At 32.5% G+C, this 23,651-nt stretch overlaps 1 protein-coding gene and 2 long non-coding RNA genes across 3 annotated transcripts in view; 2 read left to right on the top strand and 1 right to left on the bottom strand.

Moving 5' to 3' along the window:
* Positions 1-9,322: 9,322 nt before the first annotated feature.
* Positions 9,323-11,223, top strand: LOC126882344 (uncharacterized). Its single transcript, XR_007697282.1, has 2 exons — positions 9,323-10,701; positions 10,874-11,223. It is a non-coding gene; the product is annotated as an uncharacterized LOC126882344 (long non-coding RNA).
* Positions 10,587-15,759, bottom strand: LOC126882347 (uncharacterized). Its single transcript, XR_007697286.1, has 2 exons — positions 14,312-15,759; positions 10,587-14,166 (listed from the first exon to the last, which is right to left on the bottom strand). It is a non-coding gene; the product is annotated as an uncharacterized LOC126882347 (long non-coding RNA).
* Positions 15,760-15,936: 177 nt separating this feature from the next.
* Positions 15,937-23,651, top strand: part of LOC114330053 (uncharacterized) — a 71,355-nt gene continuing 63,640 nt past the window's right edge. The window contains exon 1 of the mRNA XM_028279352.2: positions 15,937-17,298. Coding sequence (XP_028135153.2) covers positions 16,320-17,298 — 979 coding nt within the window. The 5' untranslated portion in view covers positions 15,937-16,319. The remainder of the gene's footprint in view (positions 17,299-23,651) is intronic.

Genomic DNA, 23,651 nt, shown 5'->3' with positions numbered 1-23,651 from the left:
CAATAACTTGTAAATACGAAAAATAAAAAAATAAATACGAGAATAAAAGTTAATACGAAATAACACACAAAATACAGTCCAATTTGATATTTCTAGGCCCCTAGGGCAATAACATAAATTCAAACAATGTTTTTTCAACCACAGATTGCTAGAGTCCATAAGATCTATGTAGATGTAGACCATAGTTTCATTTGGTAGAAGGCATGAAATACACAGTACACCTAACCTAAAAATATCAGGTCATGAAATTTTCCCAGAATTTTTGAAATTATTTTCTTTTTCATTTTGAGAACAATTTGCGGAGTGGAAATCAAAACAACAAACAGTAGTTAATTAAGAAATGTAATTTTCATTACAACAATAATTATTGTGACTCAATCACATATAAACATAATACTAAATTAAACATGCCACAAGAAAAGTTTTAAAACCTTGTTAAATATTTTGTAACAATGGCAACACATCCAAGTACGAAAATTGGTGACCCATCACCCTGCTATGCACAACAAGCAAAATAATTTGATATAAATAATAAAATTATTTTTTCAATTTAAGTAATTGTGGCTTATTTCCCAATCAAAACAGCCAATTATAAAAATGACACAAGCAAATAGCTTCAGAACAACATTAAGAATTTGATAAAGTTTTAAGAGAAAACCAAGCTGGATTCCGGGCACGAAAACAATGCATTGACCACATTTGTATGATGAGAACGTTTATAGAGCAGTCATTAGAGTGGCAGAATATGTGAACTTAATATATTTTGAGAAAGCACTTGATCGTGTAGATCGCAAAGCCTTATGGAAATTACTAGAGAAATACAGAATGCCTCTAAAGTATATCAGAAAAATACAGAATGCCTCTCAAGTATATCAGAAAAATACAGAATGCCTCTCAAGTATATCAGAAAAATAGTTTTCTTACACCTATCTATAAATCTGGCAATCGTGAGTGTGTAAATAATAATTATAGAGGTATAACTATTCAATCAGCAATCCCAAAACTTCTAGATAAATTGGTATCGATAAATCTTATCTGGGCTTGCCGAAACATAATTATTGATGAGCAACATGGTTTTTCTAACGGAAAGTCAACTGTAACAAACTGTGTCAACTACCAACAATACTTGTTGGGTGGATTTGAGAATAAGATTCAGGTTGACAGCATTTTTACTGATTTCTCAAAGGCATTTGACAGGGTTAATTATAACCTGTTGGTTAATAAACTTCATGCGTCTGGCTTTGGTGAACCCATTGTTAATTGGATTAAAAGCTTTTTGATGGGAGGTACACAACAAGTTCGTATCAACAATTATGTTTCTAAAGAATTCCATTGTTGTTCTGGTGTCCCACAAGGGTCTCATTGTAGTCCCTTGCTCTTTAACTTGTTCATTAACGATATTGGTAAGGCTATCAAAAACTCACACTTTCTACTATTTGCTGATGATCTTAAGTTATTTCGTTACATACATGATATATCAGATAGAGATCTTCTGCAAGATGATGTTAACAATATATGTTTATGGTCGAAACAAAATGGTTTAAGCCTAAATCCGACTAAATGTTCTTGTATTTCATTTGGTCGTATAAATAATCTAACAGCTAATAGATATGTTCTTAATGATGTACTCTTGGATTCAGTTACTGAGATTAAAGATTTGGGTGTATTATTGGATTGTGCATTGACATTTAGAAGCCATTATCTTAAAATTAAGGAAACAGGATTTCGCAATCTTGGTTTTATTTATCGCAACAGTCATGATCTCTCACCTATTGTATTCAAATTACTGTACTGCTCTCTAGTGCGCCCAGGACTTGAATACTGCTCTGTTGTTTGGTCTCCATTTCATCAAGTTTACATTGATGGATTGGAGAGTGTTCAGCGGAAGTTTCTCAGATCCTTAGCTTATAAAGCAGATACTAATATAAGAAATACTGAAAATTTCTTCATAGATTATTCTGGAATAATGTCTCAATTTAATGTTGCTACACTGAAGAACCGCAGGTTGAGAGCGGATATGTTGTTTCTATTTAAAATTCTAAACAATGCTATTAATTGTCCCTCGTTATTGGATAATGTGTACTTAAACACAATACATAGAACTCAACACACTGCACTCTTTTATTTTCCTTTTCATAGGACTGAGTATGCTCGTCATTTTCCCTTGTCGAGAATGCTCAGTTTATGCAATGATATGCTACTTGATCCATTCTGTCCAAGCACTAATGTCTTCAAAAGGCAGCTTAGTCGTCGCTGGGCCATCGAGGTGTAAACATCGTTAAAGCGCTCCGAAAAACCGGTGATTAAGAATTCTAATTATCTTATCAACAACAATAAAAAAACCCATTAGCAATAAGTGAGAAAAACAAAACAATATGTTCCCTTCGGGGAATCTTATTGGGTTCAGAAATGGACAACCAGTTTATCAACAACAAAACATACAGAGTGATCCAATAAATCTACAAATAACACAAGCAACCAATAACCAACTACAGTGGCAGCCAACAATGATGAACCAACCAGAAAATGCAATGAACATGAATATGCCAACTATGCAACAACAGTATCATACAACTCCTATACAGACAGTAAATACCAACCAGTTCAGCTCTCAACCAGTTCAGCAGCAAATGCCGACATCAAGTAAAAATAGTGCAAATATCGAAGACAGAGAAACTCACTATATGACATCAACCAGCGAAGATGAAGAAGAAAATCAGACAAACAGTAAAAACGCTTGGCAAGTCATGGGAAGCAATAAAAGGAAGAAAATACATAACAACAAACCAAATCCAAGCGAAATTGAAACAGGTAACCGATTCCAACCACTGTCGAAAGAAACAGAAGAAAATATTGGAAACGTCAAAACCAACAAAATACCAAAACCTCCACCAATATTTGTACACAGGGTACAGGATTTCAAAGAGATGACAAAGCAATTAGAGAAAATAGCCAAAAAAGAAGAATACCAGACAAAAAGTTTAATAAACAACATTGTCAAAATAAATTGTGAAACACCGGAAATATACCGAAAATTGGTTAAGGAGTTCAAGGAAAAAAATATATACCATCACACGTACCAACTAAAAGAAGAACGAGCCTACAGAATCGTGATCAGATACTTACATCACTCAACCAATACTGATGACATAAAAAGTGAGCTATCTCAGTTAGGGCACAAAGTGAGAAACATAGTTAATGTAAAACAACAAAAAACCAAAGAACCACTTAATCTCTTCTTTGTAGATTTAGAACCCGTGCAAAACAACAAAGATGTCTATAATATAACAGGCCTACAGAACAGAGTAGTACACATAGAACCTCCATGAACTCAAAAAAACAGTATAATACAGTGCATGAGATGCCAACAATATGGACATTCCAAATCATATTGTAATAAACCATTCGTCTGTGTAAAATGCGGAGGCTCACACAATACCACCACGTGCAAAAAGTCAAAGGAGACGCCAGCCATATGTGCGTTATGCAATGGAGGCCACCCAGCAAATTACAAGGGATGTGATCACTATAAGAAACTTACCAAAGGAAGCAATAAAAACAATGGAGAGCATCAAAACCCATCAGCAATCTACACAAATGATATGTACACAAAAAACACACAACAACTATCCAATCCACTGCCCCAGGGCTTGAGCTATGCTGAAGTAACTAAACGCAACCAAACAGAAGATACAACTACTGTGTTAAACAAGTTTTTGGAAGAATTCAAGAATCTATTCAACCAACTAATCCAACAAAATAGCATGGTCCTCAACATGCTTACCATGCTTATGAACAAAATGAAATAAATGGCTAAGTTTCTTCGAATAGCCCAATGGAATGCCAACGGCCTTCCAAGCCATACAGAAGAAGTGAAAATATTTCTAGACATAAATAAAATTGACATATTTTTAATTAGTGAAACACACTTTACGAACAGAACTTATTTTAACATACCTAAATATAAACTATATCATACTGAGCATCCTGACAGCACAGCCCACGGAGGTACAGCAATACTCATCAAAGAAAATATTAAACATCATGAACTACTGAAGTACAAAGAAGAACACATCCAAGCAACGACAGTAAGCGTTGAAGCACTTCCATATAATGTCAACGTAACAGCTGTGTACTGCCCTCCTCGCCATAATCTAAAACGAGAACACTATGAAGAATTTTTCCAAACTTTAGGACCAAAATTCATTGCTGGGGGAGATTACAACAGCAAGCATACCTTGTGGGGGTCACGACTTATAACAAAAAAAGGCAGAGAACTGGCACATGTTATACAAAATAAGAATTACTCATTTATCTCAACGGGAACACCAACATACTGGCCGACCGATCCCAACAAAAAACCAGATTTATTGGACTTCTTCATAACAAACGGTATCGGTATAACTTATACAGATAATACACCAAACTATGACCTAACTACTGACTATAGCCCAATAATAGCAACGGTAAGTACAACAGTTATCACTAAAAAACCAAAACTCCACCTGCACCACAATAAAACAAAGTGGGACACTTACCGACAAATAATTCACGATACTATCGAAATAACAACGAGGCTGAAAAAACCGGAAGAAATAGAAGAGGACTATAACAAATTTATAAACATACTACAGTATGCAGCTAAATCAGCTACCCCACAAAGTAGTCCCAACAGAAACATAAGTAATATACCTTTAGAAATAAAAAAACTGGTAGCTGAAAAAAGAAAGGCCAGATCTGCATGGCAACGAACACACACACCAGACAGCAGAACAAGATACAATCGCATCAGCAACAAATTAAAATCAAAGCTGCAAGAAGTCAAAAATGAGTCATTTACGAATTATATCACCAATCTTTCAAGACAAGACAACTCTATATGGAAGCCCATAAAAAGTAAGAGAAAGTCAATAACAGCATTACCTCCAATACGTAAAAATTCAACACCACCAGGACCATGGGCAAAAAGTGATAAAGACCTATTTGCCAAGTATTTAGCAGAAGTTTTTACTCCACTAAATGACGACCAAGTACCAGAAGCGAACCAAATATTAGAAGAACCACTACAGATACAGGACCGAATAAAACTATTTACTCCAAAAGAAATTAGAGACGTAATTGCCACCCTAAAACCAAAGAAGGCACCAGGCGAAGATCTGATAACCGCAAAAATGTTAAAAGAAATACCCAAAAAGGGCATAGTTAAGCTACTGCACATATTCAATGCAATACTTAGATGTGACTACTGGCCCAAAGCACTCAAAATTGGACAAATAATTATGATACCAAAGCCTGGCAAAAACCCTCCAGATGTCTCATCATATACTTAGGCCTATCAGCTTATTACCAACAATCTCCAAGTTGCTTGAAAGACTTATCCTAAACAGAATAAATGCAGAAATAAATCCACAAAATTGGATCCCAGATCATCAGTTCGGATTTCGACAAAGCCATTCAACGATACAAAAATGCCATCGCATAGTCAACGCCATTAACCAGTCACTTGAAAATCAGCAGTACTGCACAGCAGCCTTTATAGACATCAGTCAGGCTTTTGACAAAGTATGGCATCCAGGCTTGTTATGCAAAATAAAAAGAATTCTTCCAGCAAGTTACTACAACCTACTGAAAGCCTACCTACACGAACGGCAGTTTAAAGTAAAAGTTAATGAAGAAGTCTCGGAATACAAGCCTATTCACTCTGGCGTACCACAAGGGAGCATACTAGGGCCATTATTGTACATACTATATACATATGACTTGCCTACAAATGATAAAACAACCATCGGGACATTTGCAGACGACACTGCTATTTTTGCCAAGCATGACGATCCTATTGCAGCAACACAAAATCTCCAAGAGCATCTAAACTCACTTGAAATATGGCTGAAGAAGTGGAAGTTTAAGGTAAACGAAACAAAATCATCCCATATAACATTCACTCTCCGGACTGGAACCTGCCCACCAGTAACCATCAATCAAATAAAAATACCACAAAGTAATCAAGTCAAATATCTAGGGCTACACTTTGACAATAAACTCAACTGGAAACACCATATAACAAAGAAAAGAATGCAACTTGACCTAAAAACCAAAGAACTTTACTGGCTCATTGGAAGAAAATCCCATCTTTCAATAGAAAACAAATTGCTAATATATAAAGCAGTGATAAAGCCAATCTGGACTTATGGCATTGAACTGTGGGGCTGTGCTAGCAAATCCAATACTGTGATTATCCAGAGAGCGCAATCCAAGATACTTCGAGCAATAGTTAATGCACCATGGTATGTATCAAACCAAACTCTACACACAGATCTAAAAATTCCATATGTAACCGAAGTCATCCGAGAAAACAACAGAAAACACCACAACAAACTAGAAGACCATCCTAATCCACTACTTCATCCACTACTGCAACCTGTCCACAATAGAAGACTAAGAAGAAGCTGGCCCTCCTACCTAAGAGGTAACTGAGGAAACATCGCTGGATGTTTACCTCTCCACGTCACCACATTTACAATAATTTAATTTAATGTAAGACCAACAAATTGACTTATAGATGTTTGTTTTATATCTGATTGTCAATAAAGGGAGATAATAAAAAAAAGGCAGCTTGGTAGTTTAATGATTTAAATATGTGATATTTTTCATCTTCTGTAACTGGATATACCTACTGTGTTATTTTACAAATTTTATTGTTTAATTGTCTTTTATTTGTTGATTTTTGATGTTTTTTGTACATGATTTTTACTTTTTTGTTTTTTTTGTATTCGTTTGTAAATAGTTCTACCATCGAAATAAATAAATAAATTATAAAGCTGTTCTATGAAGGGTCCACAGCATGCATAGTCCACAAAGGGAAGTTAACAGAACAAATAGATATTTGTACAGGAGTAAGGCAAGGCTGTGTGCTCTCTCCGACCTTATTCCTGATAGTAATAGATTGGATCATGTCTAAGGCTACTAGTAATAAGACTGGAATCAGATGGAATGTTTTTACCCAACTTGAGGACTTGGAATTTGCAGATGATAATATGGCTTTTAACAGAAAAAAGACAACACATGCAACGCAAAACTGAAAAAGTAGCAGAGGCAGGGAAGAAGGTTGGACTTAAAATAAACGTTAGAAAAAATAAGATAATGAAAATAAATACACCAAGAGAAATGGGAATATCACTGGAAGGCACGGCATTAGAAACGGTAGAGAAATTTAACAACTTGGGCAGTATCTTGAACAACAAAGGAGGGACGGAGGACATAAAATGGAGAATAGGAATAGCTCAAAACACATCCAATATGCTAAAGAAAATGTGGTCTTCATGTCAGATGACAAGTAAAAAAGTAAAGACTGCGCTATTATACGGAGCAGAAACTTGGAAATTGTCAAGAAAATTCATCGGACAGATGCAAGTGTTCATAAATAAATGCCTAAGGAAAATTCTTACCATTTACTGGCCAAACCGATTATCAAACCAAGAGTTATGGACAAGAACTAACCAGGAACCTACTTCTAAGACAATATACAAAAAAATGGAGTTGTATGGGCCACACACTAAGAAGACCTGACACAGACATAGCGAGGCAAGCCCTAGAATACAGACCACGTGGAAAGAGAAGACCAAGTAGACCCGTAGAAAAGAAGTATCGAGAAAGAAATTAATGCTATTGGGAAAACCTGGGCAGAAAATAAAGATCAGTGCAAAGGATAGGACAGAATGGAGGCAGCCAGTTGATGTCCTATGATGCTCCACATGGAATGAAGAGGAATAAGTAAGTAAATATTTTGTTACTAACCTTTTTCAGTTTTTTGCTTTTCTTCAAATGGATTAAGTTTATTTCCATGTTGTTCGACTTCAGTCTTTATGGGAAATTTCTCGTCTAAGGAATCATGTGTGTCATGACTATTTTGCCTATTGGATTCCTCCTGAATTTCATAGTTAAAGCCTTCCGAAACAGCATCATCTAAGTGATTATACTCTATTTCTATTTTACACGTTTCCTCGCTAATTTCTTGATTTACTTCCACTTCCATTTGATTACACTTGATTAATTTTATTTTACATTCAAAATCAAAATACATAAATACACCAAAAGTAAACTCAATGAAGATAGCCACACATATGATCACCACATGATAGGGGTCGCGGATGAGACTAGGTATTTAGTCCATTCCGAAGTTGTAGTTTTGTTTTGACATTTCCCTAGCGAAGCTCACAGCGAGATTACTAATCAACTTTCACTGGTAATTTTTAAATTTATTATTTAATTGTTGTCGCTTAATATTTACAACGCAAAAAAGTAATTAAATTATAATCGATTTTTTTAAGATTTTGCTAATCATTTTGACGTTCTATTGATAAAATATGAATTTCTTACTTCGGATACTTTCACAATTATCGTGTAGATGGCGGTAAGATTAATATATTAATTTATAATTAGATATTACGGAACATTAAAAAAACTTATATTCAGTATTTAAAACGTAAGTATATTTAAGGTAAAAATATATAACACAGCTTTGACCAACTAATATTGTTTATAATTAATGTTTTTAATTTTCTTCTTCTTCTTCTTTTTTGTTTTTGGTTTCGCTGCAACGCGATTACCAGCACGATTTATAAGCGATCTTGACGTAGTCTGGCTCTAAGCCATACCAAAATCGCTGACTATGTTCTTGTAAGGAAGCTTTTGATGAGGTGTGATGATTATAATTAAATGAGAATAATTGGGTCAGGTTCAGTATGATTAATTTTAAATTAATCACTTTGACATTTATGTCAAATTTCCAGTAATCGTTTACAGACTTGTCACTACTGCCGCTCGCGAATTTGTAACTATCCCTTCTACGTACGAGCTCACAGCGTATATGTGTATCATAAAATCTCATTGATTACTATAATGATTACTATTAAAACATTAATTGAAATTTAAATTATTCAGTAGATTATATTCAAAGTTAACTAACACTGTTATAAAAAGGAAGATCAACTGGTAAATGAAGATAAACTGTATAAATTTTGTTTAGACTATAAATCTATCTCTATATATTAAACGTTCTTATACAATCTTACTATTAATGTTGTTCTGAAGCTATTTCCTTGTGGCATTTTTATAATTAAGTATTTTTTATGGGAAATAAGCCACAATTTTACTAAAAAAAAATGAATTTATTAACGTTTCGAAGCCCAAATTGGGTTTCGTTGTCAAAATACAAAATACAACTAAAATAAACAAAAATGTTGCTAAGTAAAAAAATTCTTCTAATAATTTATTTAATCTGACTCATTTATATTGGCAATTCAGACGTATATTATACATTTTAAAGTAGAAGACTTTAAAATGATTTCGCCAATATTTATGAGTTGCAATATTTATATTTACAACGAAACCCGATTTGGGCTTCGAAACGTTAATAAATTCATTTTTTAGTAAAATTGTGGCTTATTTCCCATAAAAAAATACTTAATCTTACTATTCTTGTATATTATACCAATTATACCATTGATTGCAATTATACAAGAATCAAACAAATAAAGTATGGCAACACTGCAAATTCCAAATAACTGAAGGTTACTAGATCCATTCCTGAACTGGTCTGGATTCGTAATTCCTAGGGACGTCCGTAATCGTACTTCCTGGGGACGTCCGATTAAGGTCCCATTACATTCTGACTTAGCGGGACCTGAAACAGACGTCCTGGGGACGCCCGTATTCGTACTTCCTGGGGACGTCTGGATTTGTAATTCCTGGGAACGTCCGATTGAGGTCCCCGTACATTCGGACTTAATCGGGACCTGAAACGGACGTCCTCGGGATGTCATGTGCTATCTGGGATATCAAGTTGATCGCACTTGGTTTGAATACGCTTCTGCTTTAGCTTTTGCTACTGCTACTTTCGCTTCCTTTTTGGCGACCATATAGTTTGTACTCACTTTATAATGCTCAAAAAATTACGGGATCTGGATTTCAATTTCAATGTATATTTTTTTTATAATTCTCGTATGGCGTATGGGGGCGACCAGGGCCTAGATTCCGTGCACTGTAGATATCTACAGTCGCTTTCTGTCGATGGCAATTGTCATGAAAATAATTGAATTTTTAGTTTTAATTCAAATATTTTCTTGTTTTACTAAGTGTCACTTCAGCATCAATTAGAGTATAACCTAGCAAAACTAGAAAATAATTCAATTAAAGCTAAAAATTCAAATATTTTCATGACACGTGACATCGATAGAAGGCGACTGTAGATATCTACAGTGCACGGAATCCAGGCCCAGTTCTTTACCGATTTATTCTACGGACGTGGCAACACTGCCAAACATTCTTGGGAGAGATTAAATATCCAGCACGCAACCGCACTGTTGCCAGATTTACTTCTTTTCTTTTAGCGGGAATTTTAAAATATCTAATGTCAGTTGGTTTAAAATTTGACAGTTGTATTTTTTTGATTCCGAATCTTAACCTTACTTTACAGGTGATTTGATTATGTACAAAAAATGTACAATGTAAATAAATTGAACCAAGTAATGTACTAAAATATGCTATGTTATAATTTAAAACTCGTTATGTTAGTCTTTTGAAAAGAATTAAACTCAAAAGAGATATACTTGTTTACAGTGCAAATTAATGGCAATAATAGGGATTTACGATTTAATTTGCAGGAAAAACATGGGCAACCTACCCAGTTGGTAAAATTTGTAGGTATGGAACAACTTCCACATTATTATTAATTTTTTTGGGTATTAAGGTTGATATTGATATCAAAGGTAGTTTTATGTAGGTAGATACTAGATAAATGTAAGCTATAAGTAGTATAACCAATGAATATAGACTGGTATAACTTCCCATGTAATCACCTGTTCTGTTTTTGTAGATTTTACTGTGTGGATGTCACAGAAAGAGAAACAAAATAATATTCAGTCACAGGAGTACAAGAACATGAAACATCTTATTATGTATGTATGCCATTCTCAAACAATTATTGTACAAAACAAGATAGAGAAGAGCTTTAAAATCCCAAGGATCCTGCAAAAAGAAAAGTGAAAATGTTGTCTCAATTAATGTAGTATAGATAGACATTTTTCTTTATTTTAGTATTAAATAATTATTTAGAATATTAATAGGTATTAGTTTTAATAGTATTAATATGTATTGTATGAATAATTCCCATCATATAACTTCTGGCTAAAGTTACAAAATAAATAAGAATGAAAAAACATTTAAGTGGTGTAGCACCTTTACTTTACCTGGGGACGAGGTGAGTTATTAGGTAAATTCTATTTTCTTACATAATATAGGTACATATATAATATACTTAAAAATGAATGGTGGTATTATTGTGGTTTATATTGAAAGCCAAAGCAAGTAAGAATAAGAAGATATAGGTAGCAGTATAAGAAGACGTGGCTACAGGCGAAGCGTGTTCATGAATGTGTTAATAATAATAATTTTATATCTATTTTGTTAATACATTTTACTATTAAAAACAATTATTAAAATATGCCAAAAACGCCCACAAAGTGGCTTTAAGTTTTAATACACAGTATGTGGACTTCAACTAGGAAGATTATGTTAAGTATGAGCAGAATAAAGGTTAACAATTTTGATGTTAATGTTTTATTGTCATAGGTTGTCTTTTTTTATTATATTTAATGCATCTTTCTTCTTTACCCAGTGCTTCCATAGTTTACCTTTTCTTAACTTTTTTAAAATTCAGTAATCCATGTATTTCAAATCATCTAACTGACCAGCAAACAGAGTAACATCTAAATGAGGTGTTTTTTTAGTCTTAATTGATCGGTGACATAAACATGACCGAAATGTCAGGTTTAATAACCAATTTGCCATCAATTGGGCTTTTCATCGATTGTACTTGTTTCGGGCTTCTGTCACATTTCGTATAATCTGTGTATATTAATATTATACACGGATTATATGAAATCTGACAGAAGCCGAAACAAATGACTGTTGATGAAAAACCCTATACATCACATGGAACTTGAATGACATTAAATTGAGCAATTTTATATTTAACGTTTTATTGTGGTAATTTTGTGACATAAGACATAATAAATGACGTCTTTAGGCTGACATTTTGACCATAGAAAGACGTCTTTATGACGTGGATTTGTCATATTCAATTGACGTCTGTATTACCTCAAGCTAGTTTTTGGGTGTACACAACTAAACAACAGTTTTTTGACTGATAGGTTTATTTCATTAAATCAAAACTTAAATGAATATAATTAAAATAAGATAAGAATAACAAATATGATTTGCTACATACAAATGTGTTAGGGTTAAAAAATACATAAAACATGACATTACACACTTTGACCTAAATCTAAACTAAAAAGTTATTATTGTTATAATCGGAATTAAAAAATATAGTAACAAAATTTATGAACAGGTTTAAGACCATTTAATAAAGTAATTCCTAGCTATAAAAATAGTTTTTACTTATGTATAATAATAAATATTATATTAATAAATGTAGTAGTTTTTACTTAATATGTCATACCTATACAAAAAAGAGGCAATTAAATTCTTATAAATATATTTCCGAAAACATTTGTTTGCTGTGCTGCATATGGTTAATTTATTAATTTTCATTATAAAAATAAAATAAGTACATAATTAAGATATTTAATACAAACAAGACAGTTCGAGAATTAATTACTAGACTAGATTACCTAGAGAACGAGAAGAGAAATATGATAATGTGATTGTAACAGGTTTGGATATAGACGTTGAGGAACCGGGAGTGTTAAAATTGGCTATGGGAAAAATGATAAACTTTACAGATACAAGTAGAGATTAAATCAGCTCTTAAGATAGAAGAGAGAACATGTCTGCTGCATTTCGTGTACTAATCAAATACTAGTACATATCTAAAAATATTCAAACTGATTGTTGTGCAGTAACATTTATTATTTTAAAACACATTATGGGCATATTCAAAAATGTAAGTAAAATATTTGCATATACACAATATAATTTAAAACAAAAATGTTACCACTAGTCCATTTTTTAAATATTATTGAGAGCTGATTTACTTACAAGACAAGATAACACGAACATTAAACACTCCTATGACATTGATTTGAAAGATGGATGTAGGCGCAACCAGTGTTCATTTATGGGTAATTGAATGCTTACAGACTGGGTCATGTCCAATATTATTTTACAACCAACAGGGCATACTAATTGATAATCATCCCGAATTTAACAATAATGATTTTTGTCTTAAGTATTTCCATGAATGCTGTGCAAAAGGAAATATTAATTAAGTTTGGTAAATCGCAATTTATGGAACTCATGGGCTCATTTCCTATCACTTTGAACTTATGACAGTATGAATTTCCCATTGTTTTCTTATGTTCAAATAGAAAAGATACTTTTATTTACCCACTTTTTTTGAAAAAATACATGAGCGTTCTGGTATTATATAGTCAAATATTTTCATGTCAGACATAACACTTTTTACAATGCCTGAACGTAATGTTTTCTGTTCCTACTAGACTGTTATGTCCCTGGTACATAGAGAGGGCATGGCAAGTAAATCTTAATGAAATTTCTGATGAATGATGCAGATACATACAACTTTGGTAAGTATTTCCAGCAGAACTAGTGCAATAACTTCCAACAATGGGACTATTGTTATAGGAAGGGTTATGGAATTAATACCAATAATATGGCCATTGAAACATCGGTTGTTATTGTTTATTTAAGAAATAAAACTGTCGAAAGAATTATAAAGCTTAAAAAAGGTAAACCTGTTGAAAGCTCTATAATGTCTAGATATCGAACTGTATTAGCTTGCTATTTTACAAGATAATGTGTATATACTAAAAGAAAAAACTGAATACCTCATTGAAACACAAAAAAAACTTGCTGCTCCATTAAATGCACTTTCTGCAATATATGTATACATTCATTTAGTTGGGCCTGTATAGATTATTCAATAAAAAATACCATATCTAAACACATTCATTATGTAGCAATACTACAGATCGCATTCAACCTGAAGACTTTTCATTTTCTAAAAATTAAATGGTGTCCGGTGATGTTGAACAGCTTTTTTATTATATCTCTACTATGTACTCCTGTGACTGCAGTACAGAACATTATTTTGTTTCTCTTCCTGTGCCATCCAGACAGTAAAATCTACAAAAACATAACAGGTGATTATATGGGAAGTTATACTACTTTTAGCTTACTTGTATCTAGTATCTACCTACATAAAACTACCTTTGATATCAACCTTAATACTTAAAAAATAAATAATAATGCGGAGGTTACCCATACTTACCTAAAGAGTTTTTGAATTGCAATTTTACCAACTGGGTAGGTTGCCCATGTTTTTCCTGCAAATGAAATCCTAAATCCCTCTTGCCATTAAAAAATCATTTGCACTGTAAACAAGTGTAGTTTTTTGAGCTTCATTTTTGTTAAAAGACTAACATAAATTATTTAGAGTTTTAAATAATAACAGTATATACAAACAAGACTTGTTTCAATTTATTTACATACACACATAGATTTATAATACTCTAGATTGCGCCTTACGATCTTAAAATGGGTGACGGTTGCGACAGAGATAAATGAGCCTATTTGGTCGGTAGTCTCTTTCTAATTCAAGGGGAGTATCGACGACGTCACTATCCTACTCTGTCTTCGAGTATTTTAGATGGTTTGACAGTTCGAGCGGATGGCGACGAGAACTGGTCGTTTGTCTTCGGACGTGGATAATCCTGGTTCGAATCCCATACCAATCTTTACTTTTTTATTTTTAATTTAATCAATATTGCGTTTATTAGATATTATTACATCTCTACAATAAATCTATGCAAAGAAATATATAACAAATAAGAAAAACTGTGTAGGTACCTATAGATTTTTAAAAATATAAAGCCAATGTTATTTTTTTTTAATAAGTTAATGGTAGAATACTATAAAGTAATTAAAAATATTCGTAAAAAATTACCAATAGTTAATATCAACATAATGTACCATCGATTTATTAATTGAATCGGTCATTTCAAAAATGAAATGAAACTTAACTATATAGTCGAAAGATGGATGACATCAAAATTCAAAGTTATATTGTAGTTTTGTTCCTAATGTTTTTACTGGACTGGTGTCGTTTTTGCACACAACGTTTATCTTAAATGAGTCTATTCCTCTCAAAAAGTTAGTTTCTCAAAATTGTGGACTTTGCTGTTTTTGAAATGACCGATTAAATTATAAGTAATTAGACATTATTTTTATTTATGAAACTATTGTTACAATTTTTTAAAAAAGTAGAAGCAAAACAAATATTATTCACATCATTCGAATAAGGACGAATTTATATTAATAACGAATGACTTTTATTTTACTATGGAGTTCACAATAAATTATGTATTCCAATATTAACTTACTATACATAGGTACTACGTTTATTATCTGCTAGATTTACTTAGGTTCATTTTTCAGAAGTAAAAATAACTAATAAACGCAATATTGATTAAATAAAAATAAAAAAGGTAAAGTTGGTATGGGATTCGAACCACGATCATCCACGTCCGAAGACCAAATACCATTTCTCATCACCACCCGCTCCAACTGTCAACACATATTACTCGATAAAGTGGGATAGTCACGTCGTCGATATTCCCCTAAAATTAAAAAGAGACTACCGACCAAATAGGCTCATTTATCTCTGTCGCAACCGTCACCCATTTTAAGATCGCAGGGCGCAATCTAGAGTATTATATATCTATGCATACACATAATCACCTGTAAAAGTAAGGTTAAGATTCGGATTCGAGAAAACACAACTGTCAAATTTTAAACTTCCCGCTAAAGATGTAAATCTGGCAACAGTGCGGTTGCGTGCTGGATATTTAATCTCTCCCAACATTCTTCTGTCATGTCATGTCTCATGTCATCATGTCATATTATCTGGCTATCTTCATGATTTTACTTTTGGTATAAAATTATTTTGAATCATAATTCATAATATTATGACCCTATGACCGTTAAAATTTTATTCAGAAAAACGCTGATATGACTTTTGGATAATATATTTAATTATAATAAAAATCGATGTTGACTATTGACTGGAGTTACATGATCTTAAAATATCATTGGACGTGGACGTGGTGTAAGTAGACTCTTTGTATAAATAATGACCAGTTGAATGAAGAGTGAAGCTGTTAGACCACACTGATAAATTTTCGGATTATTTTAATCATTTCTACTGTTCACAGTTCTGTATTTGCTTTTTGAATACCTATACCGGTGCCTATACCTATTTCATTTTCTTGACAAGGAAAATGCTTGGTGTTGAAAGCCTTAATAAGTGCGTGGAATGCGGAAAAGTGTATAAACGTAAACATGATTTAAGAAGACATGTAAAAAGTTCGCATCCTGACAAACTGGATTTAATTGCGCCTTTAAAAGTGCTTAAAGGCAACGTCTATAAGTGTACACACTGTGATAGACAATTTAGTTATAAGCCAAATTTAAACTATCATTTGAAAAAAGTGCACTCAGATGTATGTTCTGTAGAAACTCGAACATTTCAACATAAAAAATGTTCACTATGTGATTATAGTGCCACTTTTAAAAAGGACTTTATTAAACATTATGAAACTTCTCATAGCATTCCTATGGAATATGATACAATAGAGTTTTCCAACCATGATGACTTTATTTCTTGGAAGAATAAAATAGAGCTTGAAACAAATGCTAGTTTTATTGCGGAAAATGGAAAAAAGGCAGGAATAGTGAACTACATATGCCACCGATCTGGATATTTCATCTCAAAAGGTAAGGGTGAGAGGCACCTTAAAAGACAAGGTAGCAATAAGATTAATGGATACTGCCCTGCTATGATAAAAGAAGTTGTCCAAAGTGATGGAAAATATTTAGCACATTTTACCAAAACCCATGTTGGTCACTACAATGAAATTGAGCACCTATTTTTGTCACCCTCAGAGAGAAAAACAATTGCCATGAAACTAGCTGTAAAAACTCCATTTGAAGCGGTTTTACATGAAGTGAGAGATGGAATTTTAGATACAGGAAAGTTACAAAGAAGGCACCTTTTGACAAAAAAAGATCTCTACAATATTCAGGCCAGCTTTAACCTTCCCTCTACTAGAGTAAGACGCAAAAATGCTGCTGTTAACAACAAAGTTAAAGTTTCCTCTAAAAGAAGACATAAAACTAGTTTAGAGTTAGACACGTTCCATACTATAAATTTTGAAGACCTTTGGCAGGTGTCTCAAACAAATGAATTGTCACAGGAAGGTAAATATTTTTTTATATTAAATACATAATTATTCTTTTTTTTAATTGAAAACTTTTTGAATTGGTGTATAGATAGATATACAGTGGAACCCCGTTAACTCGGATTAATTGGGACCGCGGCCGATCCGGGTTATCGAAAATCCGGGTTAGCCGGAGAAAATGGTAAAAATTAATAAAATATGGTATGCTTACAGATAAACTCCGTTATAATTGTCACACAGACACTGGTAAACCACGTTCGCATTCCACACAAGACCACACATACAAAGCGTCGTCAAAAGTCTCATTCTTAGCTTTATTAGCTTTGCACCGATTAAACTGTCTTTGTTATCATTTTGAAAAAAAAAATTCTTCGATTTTAGTTCTATTTTTCTTCCAATCCGATACTGTAGATGTACCGACACCATAATATAATGCTGCAAGATTCACCTTTATCAATTCTACTTAATGCTTCTAGTTTCTTTTCCATTGTCACTACAACATTTTTACGTTTTGTTGCCCTTATAGACAAAAGACACACAAACACAAAATCTGAATAAATTTACGAACGATTACAAAACGGAAGCGAACAATAATACGACTTTACTACACATAATACCATACCGTCTCTGATGTTATGTTATTTAATAAAAGTGATGACTAAGACCATTGTTAAAAAAAGAATTTTAATAGTCTTTTCTAAACAATGCTAACACAGTTTCAAAAAAATAAAGGATAATACAGGTGCATGTTGTTTTCGACAATGAATGTGGTGTACCATGAGTCATTTTTACTATGTTATATGTAGTTCAATCCGGTTCCATTATCTCTCAAATATTATATTACATAGAGTTGGTACAAAACCTCGTGAACCTTGAAAATGCGTATGTATAAACGAAATAAAATGAAGCCAAAAACATACGACTATTTTATTTGCTGCGAATTGCGCGACAGGGTCCCATCTGCACCCTGATTGCCCTGATATTTTCAGTAATGTCGGATTCATCAATCGTTTCGTTCGTATATTGACGTCACCAAATGAATGAATTAGGTTTACGAGATTTTGTAACAGCAATACATTTTTATTGTTGAAATGTTTGTCTGATAAAAATCGGTCCGGGTTAGCCGGAGTTCCGGGTTATCGGGGGCCAACTTATCGGGGTTCCACTGTAATGTAAAATAACAATGTTGATAAATTCTTATAGTGGTGCTATCTAAGTTATTTATTAAAAATAAGTAGCTATACTAGTATAAGTCTCAGACTAATTTATCCAGGCTATATCTCTTAAACGAATAGAGATTTTCAAATGGGACAAAAACTGATCTATTCCATTTGTAATACACTTTAATATGGCGTAGAAAAAATCACTCCCTAAATATTCATTCTTCAGTTACAACAATAACTTTAATTTTTTTAATAGCACCCTGTACATTTTTTTATAGTTTTGGATGTGATCTTCTATTGTCTATTCAACAGATTTTTTAAAAATAAAATCGGTTTGTAAGTAATCAAGAAAATATCAAACAATAAAAAACTGAAAACGTTTGTTTTCTATACTTCCACAAAATTTATTATATCTAAGTGACTACAGCTGTTTCGGCGGAGTGCCTTTCTCAAGTAATATAGTTTACAATGTGTTTGCCTTTTTAATCTTCAACTGAAGAGGTTGAGGAGTGGGGAGCTGTTTGTCTCGAGTTGGTCATTCAGAATTATATCTGTATTTTTCAGTTTATTAATTTCCATAGATTCTAAAAAAGATAGCTTAAGGCCTTTATTTTGAATATGTAGAATTTTAAACTCTTCATTGAAAGAATGATTATGATCTAGAAGGTGAAGTGCGTATGTAGAAGTGTCTGTTTTTCTATTGTTGAATGCCCTTTTGTGTTCTGCTATCCGTTTGTCAAAAGTTCTGCCAGTTTGACCGATGTACGTTTTCGGACAGTCACCACAAGTTAGTTTGTACACACCACTCTGTAGTTGCTTTCTCTTTCGGCTTTTATTGTTCTTAATATATTTGCTTAAGTTGTTGTTAGTTCTGAAAGCTGGTGTTATTCCTTTCTTTTTTATGTATCTGGCTATTGTTGTTGTTATCTTGCCAGTATATGTGAGAGAGCAGAAGGTACTGGGTTCTTTCTGTGGTGGTGGATACACTAATTTCAGGGCTTTCTTATGGAGTTTTTGGTTTAAAATTTTGTTAACTGTTTGTTCGTTATAGCCGTTGTTTACTGCTATTTGTTTAATGATGTTTAGTTCTATTTCGAAGTTATTTTTTGTCATGGGAATTTCTGTCAGTCTATGTATCATGCTATGGTAGGCTGCTAATTTGTGTTGTGTAGGATGGGATGATGAATTGTGTATAGTTGTGTCAGTATGGGTAGATTTATGATATATGGAGAACTCATGTTTGTTGTGTAGTCTGGAAATCGTTACATCTAGAAAGTTTATAGAGTTATTCTGTTCTGTTTCTACTGTAAACTCAATATTATTATGAAGTGAATTAATATATGATAGAAATTGGTCAAGTTGTCTGTTAGTTCCTGTAAAGCATACTAGTATATCATCCACGTATCTCCACCAATATAAGAACTGTTTAAATACGGGATGTTTAGAAATTGTTGTTTCAAGTTGGTTCATAAATATATCTGATAGCAATGGGCTTAGAGGATTACCCATAATAAGTCCTGCACTGTTGTTTGTGTATATTTGATTATTGAATTCAAAATAGTCTTGATTTATGCAAATTTCAAGAAGGTGTAAAATTTCAGATGCAATGATCGGATTTGTACTATTATGGTCTAAAAGATTCTTAACTAAAACAAAAGTTTCTGTAGGAGGAACACTAGGAAAAAGATTTTTTATGTCAAATGAAATTAGTCTGGAGTTTTTGGGCAATTGAAAATGTTGTATTTTATTAACTAGTTCTAGTGTATTTTTTACGGTGAATTTAGGTGAAAATTTAGTGTATTCTGTAATAATATCTGACAGTTTTTTTGAAATTTTATATGACGGAGCTGTATAAAAAGAAACTACAGGTCTTATTGGGTGGTCAGGTTTGTGTAGTTTAATAAAAGAGTATAATTTAGGAGGTTGTGGGTTCATAATATTAAGGTATTTCTGTTCTGTTGGATTTAGTATTGATTTTGAATTTTCAATGGCTAGTTTAATTTGTTTTCGGTATTTTTCTGTGGGGTCTTTGTTTAGTTTTATACTGTTTTGGTTAGTTAAGAATTCTATTGTTTTGTTATTATAGTCTCGTTTGTCGATAGCAATAGTAGTGTTACCTTTGTCTGCTTTTGTAAATATTATGTCATGTTTTATTGATTTATTTTTAATTGAAACGGCTATTTGGTTTTCTTTGAAACAGGAATTATTAGTTTCACTACATACATCAGTAATAGATTTTGCAATGATGCTTTTTTCTATGTTTTTGGCAGTTTTGTTTAACGCTACTTCACACTCTACACCTAAATACTCTAAATTTTTTTGATTATTATGTTGAGGCAAGTTGTGTTTGAATCCTTTCTCTAAAAGTTCTATTTCACTATTATTGAATTTAGTATCTGTTAAGTTTATAAATCTATTGAAAAAACTATGATTTGAAAAATTTGTTGTATGAGTATTGAGTTTAACAGAACAGAAATACCTTAATATTATGAACCCACAACCTCCTAAATTATACTCTTTTATTAAACTACACAAACCTGACCACCCAATAAGACCTGTAGTTTCTTTTTATACAGCTCCGTCATATAAAATTTCAAAAAAACTGTCAGATATTATTACAGAATACACTAAATTTTCACCTAAATTCACCGTAAAAAATACACTAGAACTAGTTAATAAAATACAACATTTTCAATTGCCCAAAAACTCCAGACTAATTTCATTTGACGTAAAAAATCTTTTTCCTAGTGTTCCTCCTACAGAAACTTTTGTTTTAGTTAAGAATCTTTTAGACCATAATAGTACAAATCCGATCATTGCATCTGAAATTTTACACCTTCTTGAAATTTGCATAAATCAAGACTATTTTGAATTCAATAATCAAATATACACAAACAACAGTGCAGGACTTATTATGGGTAATCCTCTAAGCCCATTGCTATCAGATATATTTATGAACCAACTTGAAACAACAATTTCTAAACATCCCGTATTTAAACAGTTCTTATATTGGTGGAGATACGTGGATGATATACTAGTATGCTTTACAGGAACTAACAGACAACTTGACCAATTTCTATCATATATTAATTCACTTCATAATAATATTGAGTTTACAGTAGAAACAGAACAGAATAACTCTATAAACTTTCTAGATGTAACGATTTCCAGACTACACAACAAACATGAGTTCTCCATATATCATAAACCTACCCATACTGACACAACTATACACAATTCATCATCCCATCCTACACAACACAAATTAGCAGCCTACCATAGCATGATACATAGACTGACAGAAATTCCCATGACAAAAAATAACTTCGAAATAGAACTAAACATCATTAAACAAATAGCAGTAAACAACGGCTATAACGAACAAACAGTTAACAAAATTTTAAACCAAAAACTCCATAAGAAAGCCCTGAAATTAGTGTATCCACCACCACAGAAAGAACCCAGTACCTTCTGCTCTCTCACATATACTGGCAAGATAACAACAACAATAGCCAGATACATAAAAAAGAAAGGAATAACACCAGCTTTCAGAACTAACAACAACTTAAGCAAATATATTAAGAACAATAAAAGCCGAAAGAGAAAGCAACTACAGAGTGGTGTGTACAAACTAACTTGTGGTGACTGTCCGAAAACGTACATCTATTATCGTACTACACGTATTATCGTATTATTAAACGTACATCGTTTGATCTATTATTCTACTAAATAATAGATAAGAAATTGCCTGGGGAACCCCAGACTATTTACTACATATTTATAATTCGCATTGCAAGTTAGCTATAACAATAACGTTTACTGTCAGTTAGTTTGTGGTGACCCCCCAGCTCATTTTTTGGCAAATTTGCTTGATCATCGCTTTAGTGGAAATAAACTTATCATCCATTCATTATAAATTATCCTCCAGAAGCATTTTCAATTACATATTATTATTATTACCAAGCAAAGTGTGTACCCTTTAAACCATATGTTTTCTAAACATCTAAACATCCAACCATTGGCATGGTGGCGTTCTAAGAAAAATATAAATACTACAGCATTGAAACTTGCTCAACAGCTTCACAGAGCTATTGCATCTTCAGCCAACATATAAAGACTCTTCTCATCATACGATTTATCATTACAAACTACATAATCGGCTAGGCCCACTAGGTAATGTCAAAGCTTCCAAGTTGGTTTCAATTTTTAAAGAACTTAATTCCATCAGTGATGACGTGACTGATCAGATTGATGATTTAGATCACAAGATTACTATGAGACTGAAACAGTTTTGAGAAATTGATTAACTCTTATATGCAAAATGTTTTAAGTTTTCCAATTTTTTTCTGTGTTCCGATTATTAATAAATAAATAATATATGTATGTTAAAAAGTTTATATAATGTATTTAATAATTTTTTTTGATGTTTATTATATATATATATATATATATATATATATATATATATATATATATATATATATATATATTAACAAAGAAAACTTGTTTAATTTAAGTGTTTTAAACATGTTTTAAACTGTTTTAAACAAAAACTGTTTTAAACATAAACAATTGTTTAAAACATGTTTAAAACAGTTGATTAAAACAAAATGTTTAAAACGAAACAGCCCTGGTGAGAATCTCTTGGGCAGACTGAATAACCAATGAAAAGTACTAAGAAAAATAGAGCACAACAGGGAGATACTGGATTCCACCAAAATAAAAAAAACCACAGTATCTGGATCATATGACACGTGGTGACAGTTATGAATTCTTTAAATTAATAATGCAGGAAAAGATTCAAGGAAGGCGCAGCATCGGTAGAAGAAAAATATCTTGGTGTGTATGCAGCTCAACTGAATTCTTTTGAGCTGTAGTGTCAAAAGTTAGAATAGCAGTGATGATTGCCAACCTTCATCGCAGATGAAGACATAGTGAAGACATAAAGATGACATACAGAAGAAGAGGAAGAAGAAATTCCACAAAAAAGTCAAATAATTCCAGAATAGGAAGATAATAAGTGATATTCTTTAACAATAATCATTTGGTCAAAACATGATAATTTGCAATTTTTTCAAATTTCTTTTTTATTTTCAAACTCCACTTTTTCGAGTCCGTAATAGTTATTTTCCTAACAAGTGCAGAAAGTCATTCTTTTCCGCACGAGACTGCAGTTTGCCGAACGATGCGAAGCGGGAGTTCGGCAAGC

The sequence above is a fragment of the Diabrotica virgifera genome, chromosome 3, assembly GCF_917563875.1.
Source record: "Diabrotica virgifera virgifera chromosome 3, PGI_DIABVI_V3a".
NCBI classification, from domain to species: domain Eukaryota; kingdom Metazoa; phylum Arthropoda; class Insecta; order Coleoptera; family Chrysomelidae; genus Diabrotica; species Diabrotica virgifera.
This window is presented reverse-complemented; position numbering and strand designations above follow the sequence as displayed.